The 13,732-nt window shown below is 37.2% G+C and overlaps 1 protein-coding gene across 1 annotated transcript; it reads left to right on the top strand.

Moving 5' to 3' along the window:
- The first annotated feature begins 10,534 nt into the window (after positions 1 to 10,534).
- LOC107567849 (probable G-protein coupled receptor 151) lies at positions 10,535 to 11,701 on the top strand. Its single transcript, XM_016253615.1, has one exon. It carries the CDS (start codon positions 10,535 to 10,537, stop codon positions 11,699 to 11,701), a length of 1,167 nt encoding a protein of 388 aa, XP_016109101.1.
- The last annotated feature ends 2,031 nt before the right edge of the window (positions 11,702 to 13,732 follow it).

The raw sequence follows: 13,732 nt of genomic DNA, 5'->3' as shown, positions 1-13,732 counted from the left end.
GGCTGGACTCCGCTTCGTCCACGGTGAAAGCCGATCCGGCGATCCAGAGCGCGAAGTTGAAGTACTTCCTCAGCGACCAGCACGGATCAGCTCCAGGCATGACGAAGCGGATATCGTCCTCTTTTGGAAGACCAAACAAAGTAGTTTCGCTTTCACAACGAAACACACAGCGCCATCACGACATGGCAGCAGCAACAATACTACAGTGAGAATAAAAATTATGCCTTCTTTCTTTACATGAACGTTATGCAGATCTTCTCACATAGTGACGTAGACATGTGGGGGCGTGTTAGAACGAGCCGTTTAGGCATGGTTGACTCTTAACTTTTATAAAGAATATCTCTTAGGATTTGAGACTTTAGTCTTTGCAACTTTACAGATCTTCTTTATGCACCAAGAGCTTGTAACACTTCAAAGAGAAAGGAAAAATTTAAATCACATCATATGACCCCTTTAAGGAAGATGGAGTTTAATATATCATATCACAGACCGTCACTCCTTAGGACATTTCATTAAGCAGTTTTGAAAATGAACAAAAGGGTGGCTAACCGCACACTGATCCACTCAAGACTGAAAAAGTCTACAAAAAATTTTTTTTATTTTATAAATTGCATTGTGCAAAAAGTGCAAAGTGCATGTGAATTAAAAACAGATGGACACGAGCAAGCAAGCAAATGTTTCAGCACATTGCTATCTTCAGTGCTCCTATCATGGTAAAAATGTATGATAGTCTTTTTTTGCACAGAAAAAAATAAAATTAAACAGGACCCATCTAATGTACGGGAAATTTAAAAAAAAAATTTAAACTTTTATTGCTTTTGCTCGAAAACCACTTTTCATCTTTGACCCATAAATGTTAATGTAAATGTAATGGTTCAAGACTATGTCTTACTTTAGACCTAATTAACTTCTAACTATGATATTCTTAGAGGTAAGATGTCAATCACATCTTATGAGCTTCTGGAGTCAATTCTCTAATAGTCTCTGTCCACAAGAATCCCTCACATGTATTGTCCTCACTTCAATCAAACACACTCACTAAACATTTGTGCGCACTTGCTAAATGACAGTGGAGACACAGAGGTGCAGCTGACATTCATAAGCGCAATATCTGGGCCAAGAGAAACACATGGCACACACACTTACACATGGACGCTCTCTCACACACATACTAATCTGGAAAGGGTTCAATTCCAGCACCAAAGTGCAAATAGACCACTTACAGTCTAAACTGGGTAATTAGATCCTTAATCAGGGATCAGAACCACAGAGAGGCTTCTACGTAATGAAATTCCTCATTCATCTAAACATACTCATACACAGCCTGACCCAATCTACTTTTAAGCACGCTGCCTTGAACAGCTGTGACTGACACACTTCCTGTCACTCAAACGTGGAAATAAACACACAGATTATTTTCCATGATTCAAGAAATTCTAACATACAAAATACAAGATAAAAGAAGTTATATAGTGAAGTTTTATATATATATATATATATATATATATATTTATTTATATGGAATAATTATGATATTTTAATGCTTTTAATGCCTCTTATGTTAAGGCTGCATTTAAAATTCAAGTTTTCTATTTCAATTCTATTTAAATATTTTATAACTTATTCTCTTGATGTCAAAGCTGAATTTTCAGCAGGTCTTTAGTGTGACATGATCCTTCAGAAATCATTCTAATATTCTAATTTGCTGCTAAATTAACATTTCTTATTATAAATGTTGAAAACAGTTGTACTGCTTAATATGTTGTGGAAATCTTGATACACTACCATTCAAAATTTTATTTCAAGCGTTTTTTTGTTTTTTTTTAAAGACAGTGAAGCCCCAGAAGTGTTGAAGGACCGGTAAGCTATAGGGCCTATGTGTCCCATTGTCTTGCTGGTTCTGCTTTTATTTATGCAATCGTAGTCTCTTGGGAACAAACCGAATTTTGAAATCCCCAAGCGAGTCGATTGATAATGTGCGGTGTTTCCGCTCGGTTAGACGGATTTTATCCTGTCAAAACAAACCCGTCAGACTGCAGACTGGTCTTGCGGCCTTGTCCTGTGACTGGCGTCGCGGTCGCTGCCCGCGGGCTCAATTTTCGCACACTTGTTTGACGCAGCTGGCAGCACGCTGTGCTTTTCTGTGTTCTAGGGCTTTACTCGAGGTGTCGACTTACAAACTAGAGGCATCAAGATTTTCTTTGAGCGGTTTAACTCGATTTAGAATTTAATTATCCGCTAAACTGCGCGCGGAAGTATTTTGTGGGAACAAGCTGCACTTCACAACCTCTCATGTCAATCATCCGATAAAGAGGGAACACAAATGATCTCAAGTGATCACGTTACAGATCTTAAACTTAAAAACATATCTATTATTAAAATAAAATAATGATTGGACGAATTTTCAATTACTGTGTTTAAGATGGTGGAATTAATTAAAACAAATAATGTTTGTACGCAGTGGACTCCTAGAATAGCCTACTCGACACAAAATTCAGTAGGCCTATAGGCAATGTCTTTTAAACCATAATTTTCTATAACTATAACTAAAAGAATTTTCAGTAGTTTTTCCTTGTCACTCACATATGGCTACTTTAATTTAAAATAGAATAATGCAGCACAATTCAATACATTTTGTCACAACTTAATTTTATTGCATGCAGTCGAAGTTTAATGCATGTGTGTTGGGACTACACAAATGTTTCTGTTGGCATTAACTGTATTTTGGCAGGGTATTGTTAGTTCCCAGCCTGCTTTGGGAAGAGTAAATGTTGAAGGTGTCATTTTATGTGTTTTGGAGATGAGATTAGAGGAGTGCACTTAGAGTTTGTTAGGATGTAAAAGAGAATATCATCTAGGAAAATTTACAACTAACATGCTAATGTGCACTGCTGCTAGCTACTAACTGAAAAAGATTCATTTTGAAACATTTTGAAAACAGTTTTGACATTTACATTTATTGAAGTTTACTAATTTCAGTTTGGTTTATGTTAGGCTTTGAGTTGAATTTAAGTGGTCATTTTTGTTAAGACTAACTTAAAAATCTGCTAGCATGTCCACGTTTGTATTCAGATAAATTTTTTTGCGTGCACAATACAACAAATGACTCCTAAATATGTTTTTGCACACTCTGTTTGTCAGTTGAGATGTGGAGTACTTCCAGCAATGTTATTCAGACGCATTGCCCTCCACTGGTAGGTTTTCAAATGTGCTCATAGACTCCATAGTTGGTTCAGCAATGGAAAAGTAATTTTTGAGTATATGAAAAAATAGATTATATAACACACAATAACTATAAATGAATAATAATATATTTGATCAACACTCAAGGACACCTTATATATATAAAAAAATTTTTTTTTAAATAGATCATTTGAACAGATGTGTTTTAATCTGAGATTTAAACTAAAATAGTTACAAGTTACATTTACAAAGTTGACCTCATGACAGGCCACCTGTGACCCACTAAAGTGTTCAAAGTCTCAAAACCAACAATAGTAGATTGTAAACAATGAAAGAAAACTGATTTAATGCAAATAATGGCCTTCAATATTGAGAATAAAAAGAACACATATGCATGAGGCATATTTATGCACTTTTCCAAGTATCTGTGTATCATTCTATGGTGACAGATGTCTCTTTAGAATAGCTCACTTAATTTCAATCACGAATGATCTTTTGAAAAACAGAAAGAAAGATTAGAGACTGCATTTGCTTTAGGTTTTTGAGCTAACTGTGCTGTGGAGTTTGAATGAGGGTTCGTGTTTGAATCATAATGGTCCAATCTGTCAGTGATCTTCAGTGTTTATCTAACAGCTTAGACAAGGCAAATAGACACTTGGGTTTGATCTTGAGATCTATTGTGATTGGACACCTCAATGAGCAGACACATTTGAGCAGGTTAGAGGTGACAGGTCAAAGGTCACAGGGTCTGTGGTCATGATCATGGGTGGCATGTCCCTACAAACATCATAAATTGTGATCCGCCTGGCCATCTGTGTGCATTTATGTGTAAGATGACGGAGTATAACAGGAGATAATTGGAAACACAGAGCACACATCAACCTTTCTCCACGTCAAGGTCTATTAGCATGGTCACTGCAAGGTCAAGGGAGATGAACATCAGCAGAAAATATTGATTATGAAACTGTTAAAGATTCTTTGCCCTTGAACCAATGAAAAAATATTTGGTTAACTGTTATATAAAGATATTTTTCTACTAAATAATCAGCAATATAGAAAAAACGTCTTTGAGTAACCCAAAATGTTAGACTTAGCATGAAATTAATATATACCAATTGTGCATTTGATACCATTTTAAATACATTTCAGGGACAACCAATAACAATGATATGCTGCCAATTTTAATTTACCTCCCATATGTATATATATATATATATATATAAAAAATTCACATATAGCTTTCCCTTTTCATCAGTTCTTCCCATCATATTGACCCACACACCTGCTTCACTTCTGTGTGACCCTGGATTAAACTCGGCAGCTAATCGAAGAGCGTCTGCAGGTTTAGGTGTGTCATTTGTTTATTTGTTTAGTGGGAGGCCATCATCTCCGTGAGCCCCCACACTGTGTCAACGCTCTCTGTGCATTAATCAAAAGGATTTTAGTTCATTTATGAACATGCTTGTCTGGCACCAGTTTTAAACTCTGCTGTCTTAATCGGAATGAATTGTGTGTCTGCCATTGTTTTGGTCTTTGCCCTTGACTGCTGATTGATCTGTGCTCAAACAAGTCAGTGGTTGTCCATCTACTGTTTGAAAGGCAATCATCAATACCTACCCACGGCCTTCGATTTTTTACTGAGCATAATCTGATGACCACCGAGAAAATGTTACTGTTATTAAGACAGTCTTTTTGTAATTATAATCAAAAATTGACATTCATTAAACAAAAATGGGCTTTTATGTAGTAGTACTATAATATATATTGTGGACAATATACTGGATAAAATATCTCACATAGTTATAAAGAGGAAAATCATAGTTAGTTTCATTTTAGCACAACGAAGTGACCATAGAGGTAAATACTAAATTGTTTCACTACTTTGGTTCAAGTGGATTTTGATATGTTGCAGGGATGTAATTTGCGACATGAAAAACTGACAATTTATTAAGAAATATTCTATGTGCTTTTTCCATTGATTCTCTAATCAAAATATTTTCTTGGAAATTTTATTTTAATTGGTAATTATTTTATAGTTTTTTTCCTGTGTGCTTTATTTACCTGTCCATCTTAGATTTGTAAAGTCATTTTAATGACCAAAAGTTAATTCCTCAGCAATTCCTTTCAGAAGTGAGCATGTCCTATTCACTCTGAAGGCAAAGCCCTTGAAGTGGGAACTCTGAACAGAGCCGGGCAATTGTGACTCATAATGTAGATGTTTTTGGAATACACTTGTCATTCTGGAATGACCCTTCTAGTGGTGTCCCCTTTCCAAATTTGAAACATCACTTGGAATTTGTCCAGGCCTTAATCCTCCAGGAAGTGTCATTTCCGTTGGGAAATCTACAGGACCAACACAAGCAACTGTTGTGAAGTTTGTGGTGCTTCAAGTGGGTTTGCCTCACTCCAAAACATTCCTTCCCTTTATAATAATCACACAGAATTCTAAGTTGACACCTGTAAACCCATAAAATAACTGACAATCATGATGGCAAACTTAAGATCTATATTTCCATCCTTTTAGGTTCCACCCTGTTTGGCACCCTTGTTCATTTTCTTGCCATTATGCGTAAATAAGTTTAAGTGCCTGAGCTTTAGCATATTTCTGAAAGTCAGGTGTGAGGGTGCTACTGAAGGGAAAGGGGAAATATCAAAATAAATAGTTAAGCTTAGTTACCACATATGGTGGCAATGGTTCACAGAAAAGCCTAGGTTTTTATAGGGGACGTGCAAAGCGACAATCATTGAATATTCAAAGAGTTTCAGGAAACGCTTGCAGAGCGCTTAAGGGCAGAAAGCAACAGGAGAGGATTAACACAAAGGAGCGCAGGAAATGACATTTAACTTGTTAATATTTCTAGCTTTAGATTAATGATAAATTGTCTATTATTTTTCCGTAAAAGAAAGAGATAAACCGGGTGTTTGGCCGAGGGCCCGAGCGCCGTTCGGATGCAAAGTGACAGCCAATTAATGAGCCCCGAGTTCCGCTAATGACGCCGTGCCTTTCAGCCTCAAGTTTCGGGTAATGACTTTCCAATGAATCTACTGATTGAAATGTAACTTGCCTGGCCTCGGGCGAGCAACTAGAAATGGCCAGAATAGAGGCAATCAGAAGATGGTTGAAGACAAAGAATATAGCCTGCTCCCCTCCTTACAAATCAGTTTATCTCTATAGAGCTGCAGCCGATGTTGTGAATCTACGTGAGGAGATATGCATATATTGATGAAAAAAATTATTACGCCATAGACTGCTTCCAGCAAACATGCATTAGCATATTCATAGTAAATATGCAGGCTATTTACGATAATAAGGTCGGATTATTCAATTCAATGAATGTTAAATAGATGAGCAAATGGTGTATGCGTTATCTACAATGACTTCTATGTATTCTTCATCTATTCCCAATTGAACTCTTCATTTCATTTAGCTTTTCTCCTTTTTTAATTTCAGTAGATTTTTTTTTTTAAGTCTAGGCCTACCTAACGTGCGGGTTATGTGCAGAGTAGTTTATTTGTGGGAGAAATGCTGCCCTGCGGCCAGCGCGCGGGATAAGCGCTTTTTATTATGCGCCATACAGATAACCGAGGAGATTAGCGCGCGGATGCTATGCATAAAAGTATACGCGCGTGAATTAAGATTTAAAAAATGATATTTCCGCGCGTATGGCGTCCCACTTTCTACACTTACTCTGCGAGTGTGTGAAGTTTTTAAAGCAGGGGTGTTAAACTCAGCTCCTGGATGGCCTGCAGTCCTGCAGAATTTGGCTTCAACCATAAATCTGCCAAAAGAAACGCTCTGAATTGCTTGAAAAATATGTGGCAGGTGCATTGGACCAAGGTTGGAACAAAATTTGTGGTCGTGCAGGAGCTGAGTTTGAGTTCTTTTTTTCTTTTTTTTTAAGTGTTTTTAAGTAACTTCAAGTGTTCTCTTGCTAAAGGTGGAGAGTGTGGCTAGGATATGAAAAACGCCGTGAGCTTAGGTACTACTGGACTGAATATTATTGTTCCAAGAACAAATTCACTTATGTGTGAAACAACTTGACTCATAGAGCCATCATATTAACATTAAAAGCTAGGGATCTCTGTCAGAAGACGATGACCCCTTCGTTTTAGCTATCCAAAATAATTTCACAACAAGCATTATTAAAATATTAAGGTGTTTAGTGTCTCATGACTTCTATGTATTCTTCATCTATTCCCAATTGAACTCTTCATTTCATTTAGCTTTTCTCCTTTTTTAATTTCAGTAGATTTTTTTTTTTAAGTCTAGGCCTACCTAACGTGCGGGTTATGTGCAGAGTAGTTTATTTGTGGGAGAAATGCTGCCCTGCGGCCAGCGCGCGGGATAAGCGCTTTTTATTATGCGCCATACAGATAACCGAGGAGATTAGCGCGCGGATGCTATGCATAAAAGTATACGCGCGTGAATTAAGATTTAAAAAATGATATTTCCGCGCGTATGGCGTCCCACTTTCTACACTTACTCTGCGAGTGTGTGAAGTTTTTAAAGCAGGGGTGTTAAACTCAGCTCCTGGATGGCCTGCAGTCCTGCAGAATTTGGCTTCAACCATAAATCTGCCAAAAGAAACGCTCTGAATTGCTTGAAAAATATGTGGCAGGTGCATTGGACCAAGGTTGGAACAAAATTTGTGGCCGAGCAGGAGCTGAGTTTGAGTTCTTTTTTTTTTCTTTTTTTTTAAAGTGTTTTTAAGTAACTTCAAGTGTTCTCTTGCTAAAGGTGGAGAGTGTGGCTAGGATATGAAAAACGCCGTGAGCTTAGGTACTACTGGACTGAATATTATTGTTCCAAGAACAAATTCACTTATGTGTGAAACAACTTGACTCATAGAGCCATCATATTAACATTAAAAGCTAGGGATCTTTGTCAGAAGACGATGACCCCTTCGTTTTAGCTATCCAAAATAATTTCACAACAAGCATTATTAAAATATTAAGGTGTTTAGTGTCTCTAATGCAATTATATTACGTTGTATTATAGTAATAAGTATTTTCATTTTTAATGGACATTTATGGTATTTAGCTTTATGGACTTTGCTGCCCTCTTTTGGATAGGCATATGTATTACATATCTACTTTTCACAAGTAGAATAGGCCTAGTACTTATTCAAACCATGGACAATTTTGTGTCATTTAACTTGTATTGGTATTCAGTTTGTGTAATCTGATAGCTATTGAACTGTTGCAAAATGTTACGTAATTACATAGAAAATCATTTTCAAATTGCATAAGAAATTGTGCAGATTCACATCATCTAAAAGGACTTGATGTACAGTATATTTGTTAATTATTTAGAGAAAATAATTAAACATTTAATAAAAAAGTAGACATTGAAAACATTATAAAATCTAACATGTTAAAGAATTAGAACATAATAATAATAATAATAATACTTAACAGTTTGAATTGCTTAGCTATATGAAATTAGTGATTCTATTCGACAATACAAATAAAACCTAAAATGGTAATACTAACTATATTATATTCTAAAGCAAAGTTAAGATGCATGGGGTCATTCGTTTTTGCATGACACTCCACATTTATTTTATGCAAACCCTGAACCATTTTAGTTATTGTAAACATTAATTCAAGTTTGGGATGGTAGCATTCTGTTGCAAACGTTGGAGGTTAAAGTTAGCGTAAGACAAATTAGAAAATTGCCATTAAAAACAGTTAATATAATAATGCTCCATGGGAAGTACTTACTTCAAATTTTACATTGGAAAGAAAGTTTATTTAAGCCCTGCAATGGACTGGCCATCCATGCAGGGATAGATTTCAACATCCCTGTGACCCTGCATAACTGTTGAGATGGATGAATGGATGGATGGAAGGATGGTTTGTTTGTCTACCTTTTCCAAATGAATAAGAAAATTCTCACTGATTTCCTGCTGAGATTTCACTCCATCGACTATTCTGCCCTGATTTTTCACATTGTTTATGTCAAAGAATATTATCAAGAGATTTCTAACGACCCAGGGGCATGCAATACATGTGTCTAAAAGCACTGGCTGACAGCAGAGAGAGAAAAAAAGATTGTGTGTTAATACCACATCTTCTATAAAAGTTGATCCCTCAAGTAAAAACATTACTTTCACCGTCCGGGAAATTCTTCAAGAGAAATAAAAATAACCTTCTCGGCTGTCCTGTGCACATTAAGCAAACTTTTTTTTTTTTGCTCTCTTTTTGTTGTTAGAAATTGCAAGAGCACAGCCAAGGGCACTATGTCACAACAAGAAGAAAGCACATATACATACTGGCCCAGAAATGTAAAAGCAGGTCTACAGCTGAGAGAGTGGCTGCGGGGTCTCTAAGCCACAAGATGCTTGAATACAGACAGGATAAACAAATGAATGTACTAATAAAATAAACATACGTGTACTAACAAGGCCCTTTTTTGGCTAAAAGAAGAGGTTACATTTTTTTTCTTTAAATTAAAATATGGTTTTAAGTTTCCCCTAACTCAACAGTATAAATATTTATTAATAATAATGAATGAATATAATGAATCAATTTATTAACAATTCTTTAAAGGAATAGTTAACCCAAAAATTTGCTGAACGTTTACTCATCCTCACGCCATCCAAGATGTAGATGGGTTTGTTTCTTCATTGGAACAGATTTGAAGAAATTTAGCATTACATCAGTTGCTCACTCCAGTCCATCAGTTAAAGTCTTGTGAAGCGACAAGCTGCATGTCTGCAAGAAACATCATCAAGATGTTTTTAACTTAAAACTGTTCTTATTCTTACTCTTAAAATAAGAGTCTTTTATCCATAATGTTGCTTCCTCCAGATGATTGGACTCTCATTGCGATGGCACCCATTCACTGCTGATCCATTGGTGAGCAAATGATGTAATGCTAAATTTCTCCAATCTTTTCCTCAAGAAACAAACTCATATCTTGGATGGCCTTAAGCTACATTTTAGCAAATTATCATTTTGGGGTGATCTGTTAGTGATGAAGTAAACAATGAGACAAATGTTTGGATAATTATCTGAAAGGTTATCTCACATATTTTGTATTTATGATTAATGTCACCATTTGCACTATAACACAATCCACACATTTTTTTTTCCAACTGTAGTTGTTGCTTATGTTCACTTCGTTCAAGCGGTGCTGTGGAGAAAAGAGGGAACGCCATATGCTTCAGTTCCACAATAGACACATCTGGGTTTGTGTTTCCCTTCAGCTACGATGACGTTGATGCTTGACGACACAATGGCATCTCTTAAAAATATCTGCAATCAAGCGCGTGTAAGGGAATTCAGTACAGCAAAGTGCATCCACATCAGAGTAGTTCCTACTGGACTGCGCCTCATGGAGTTTGACATGGCAGTGAACAGCACATTTGTGAGTTTTGACGGTGGCATGCAACAGTTAGAAGGTGAAGATACTAGACTAATCGTGCCGGCTATTCTCAGCACAATCAGTGGGCTTGGGATCGGTGGGAATGTTTTGGTGCTTGGGGCACTAATCTACGTTTTCGCCAGCCAGAGCGCATCCGAGGCATACGTGATGCTCGCCAACTTGAGTGCAACTGACTTGATGATACTCTCTGTGTGCGCTCCGGCGCGCACGGTCACATACTACAAGCGCACCTGGACACTCGGACTACTGGCTTGCAGAACTACAGAGTGGATTCAGCACAGCTGTCTAGCGGTAAAAGCATTTACACTGTTAGCTACGAGTCAAGCACGGCCTAACTTTTCCAGTCATCCCGAGGAGCAGTCAAATTTCCGTCAAAAGAACGTTGTGATAACCTTAATGATCATATGGACGGTTGCGCTCGTGTTTCCGGTTCCTGATATTGTTTTTTCCAGGTTAAAAGAAGAGGGAAATATCAGTCTGTGTGTGTCCGAATTAACATCTCACTCCCAAGATGCAATGCGAGTATTCAGTAAGATGCTACCATTGGGCATCTACGTTCTTCCCATCATCCTCTCTGCCGTGTGCCACATCAGGACCATCTTCCTCATCAAACCGAGTTCCCACGAGGAGTCTTTTCTTGCACGTCAGTATGAGAATTCTTTGATGTATTTAAGCATCATCACCGTGAACACGCTGATGATGCTTCCCGAATGGGTCTCTTGGGTGTGGATGCGCCATAGTTCTGGCGAAAGCTGCAAACCTTCAGTCGGTTTGCTGATTTTCGCTCAGGTGTGCATTTACTTGAGCAGCGCGTTCTTTCCCGCCATTCTTCTCACCATGCATGTACCCCTCAGAGAAAGTCTTAGCAATCTGTGTTCACTGTTGGCTTGTCGACGTGATAAACACAGACTAAAACTTGAGGGGAATGGAAATGAAATGCACGCAGTGGTTATGAAGGTATTGGATGAGCGAGGATGTGTGACCATAATAGAGAGGCATTCAGATGCATCCTGTCAAACTCTCCCAGATCTCGAGCACTTTTGGAGCGAACGGCGAAACACTACAGTCGCAGAGGATATTGACCCATTACCATGGGAACGAATGAATCAAAGCAACATTGAACTCTAACCTTTGACCTCTGTTATACCCATGCTGGGAAATCCAGTTTAAGATGATAGCTGTGTTTTGGAGAATGATAGCTGAATCTAGCTTGTCTAAGCTGGTAAACCACCAACAAACCAGCTGCCAGATGGTCATGCCATCTTAAGGTGGTCAAGCTTGTTTTTGGAACATGGTAGCTGGTTGCTCATGAATAATATAATTCTTTATAAAACGTGACAGAGTTCTACTAATATTTTGTACATCTGACACCCCAGATAATAAACTGTGCAGTCATGTATTGACTAAATGTATGTATTGACTATGAAAACCTTTTCTGATTGCCCTGCATAGTTGCACGGGGCCAAAAAGGTTACATTTCTTTTTTTATGGAGTAAATAATCTTATTGTCACTAGTCTGCTTCTGTTTTGTCTGTTGTATATTTAATTAATGTATGTTCTGACTCGGAATCTGTTTCACTATGAAATGTTTCAAATATATGTAAACAATAAAAATATGCTTTAAAATGTGTATTGTTTAATCCCTTTGTTGGTTGATTTCAAATGCAACCTAGAATGTAGGTGCAAATATTTCAAAACATTTTCAACGTTATTTGTTAAAAAATGTGTCATAGAAATATGCTTACTTGCATGCATTGCATTCTTTTCACTATACACACACTATATATGTCTTTTTTTTGTATGTGGTATCAAAAGATTAGAAATTGCAGGGAAAGGACCATGGCCCACAAAAACCATGTGAGCATGATATATTGTCGGTCAAGAGCTCACAGTGGATGCTTTTTTAGTGTAGGCTCTATTAGTGCCGAATGAATGATTAGCTTTAGGTGCTTTTAAAAGATCACTGTTTTTTTCAACTAAAAGCTTCCTTGGTTACTACAAAATACACTCTGACATTTAACATTCCAGGGTGAACATACTGTGATGCAATATATAGGCCAGCAATTAATAATCTCCACAAATGTGATTGGAAAACACAAGCAAATGCATATGTACATTTTACTTAGGGTCCACATAAACTAAGCTAAACTTACTTTGTACCACTAATCTATTACTTAGCAGCTTGACATTATGTCTCTATGACATAAGGACATGCCACTAATCTAGTACATTCACAATGTTTTTGCCAAAAGTATTTTTGAATAAACTATTTATACATTAAGTATTTACGTTAGACTCAGACAGTATGAAAAGGGATGGTTTAAAAAGTACAGTTCTGTATTTACTATATAAAGTGTGGTATGCATTGCATTGATTGTTTGAGCTAAACATAAGGCCAGTGAATTATCATGCACAGTATTCTACCTTCAGTGGCCCATATACACACAAATACAAGAGGTTGGCTGTAGCCTTAGGAGATATGCTCACATTATGTATTTTCTATAGTATAATAGCCATTACCAGGGAAGGCAGTGAAAGAGGCAGTCAGCGTGTGAATTCAGGTGGATAGAGAGGATGGTGAAGGGGAAAAAAATATGAGAGTACAGCTCCACTCTGTACATACAGGGCCATCTACTGGCCATTTGGAGAAATATCCACTGTGGTGACTTGGTGAATTGGCCATTGATACATATACATGAGGGTATTTGCATATAGCCAAGGACCAACCCTTTCTTCAATAAAAATATACAAATGTATGTTTATTACTCTATTTTTACTTTGCTGCACCTCTTTCTCTTTTTTGCTTTAGTTGACATGACAAAATATCTCAATTTTCTTGTCTTCTAGGGCTACTCAATTTTAGAAAGCTCAGGGGGCACAAAACAGTATCCCTCAATATAACATCAGGGGCAGCACAGAAAATGTTATAATAGTTAGGGAAGAGAGGGGTGAGTTGAGACAGTTTTTACTTGCGCCGTGTTTAAAGTGAGCACATGACAGTAATGGGTCCAACTTAAATATGTACATACATTTCAGGATGTGGTGCATCCTTGGGAATGATCACTTTGAGTCCAAGATAAACGGCTTTCAAAAAAAAAAAAAAAAAAGTGGTCCCTAGGCTCAACTAGCCCCCAGTGTGGGGTAAATTGAGCCTAGGGA

The sequence above is a fragment of the Sinocyclocheilus grahami genome, unplaced genomic scaffold, assembly GCF_001515645.1.
Source record: "Sinocyclocheilus grahami isolate Dianchi unplaced genomic scaffold, SAMN03320097.WGS_v1.1 scaffold1192.1, whole genome shotgun sequence".
NCBI classification, from domain to species: Eukaryota; Metazoa; Chordata; class Actinopteri; order Cypriniformes; family Cyprinidae; genus Sinocyclocheilus; species Sinocyclocheilus grahami.
This window is presented reverse-complemented; position numbering and strand designations above follow the sequence as displayed.

Coding starts and splice junctions, on each gene's coding strand:
- LOC107567849 (XM_016253615.1), top strand. CDS start 10,535: ATGGCAGTGAACAGCACATTTGTGAGTTTTGACGGTGGCATGCAACAG.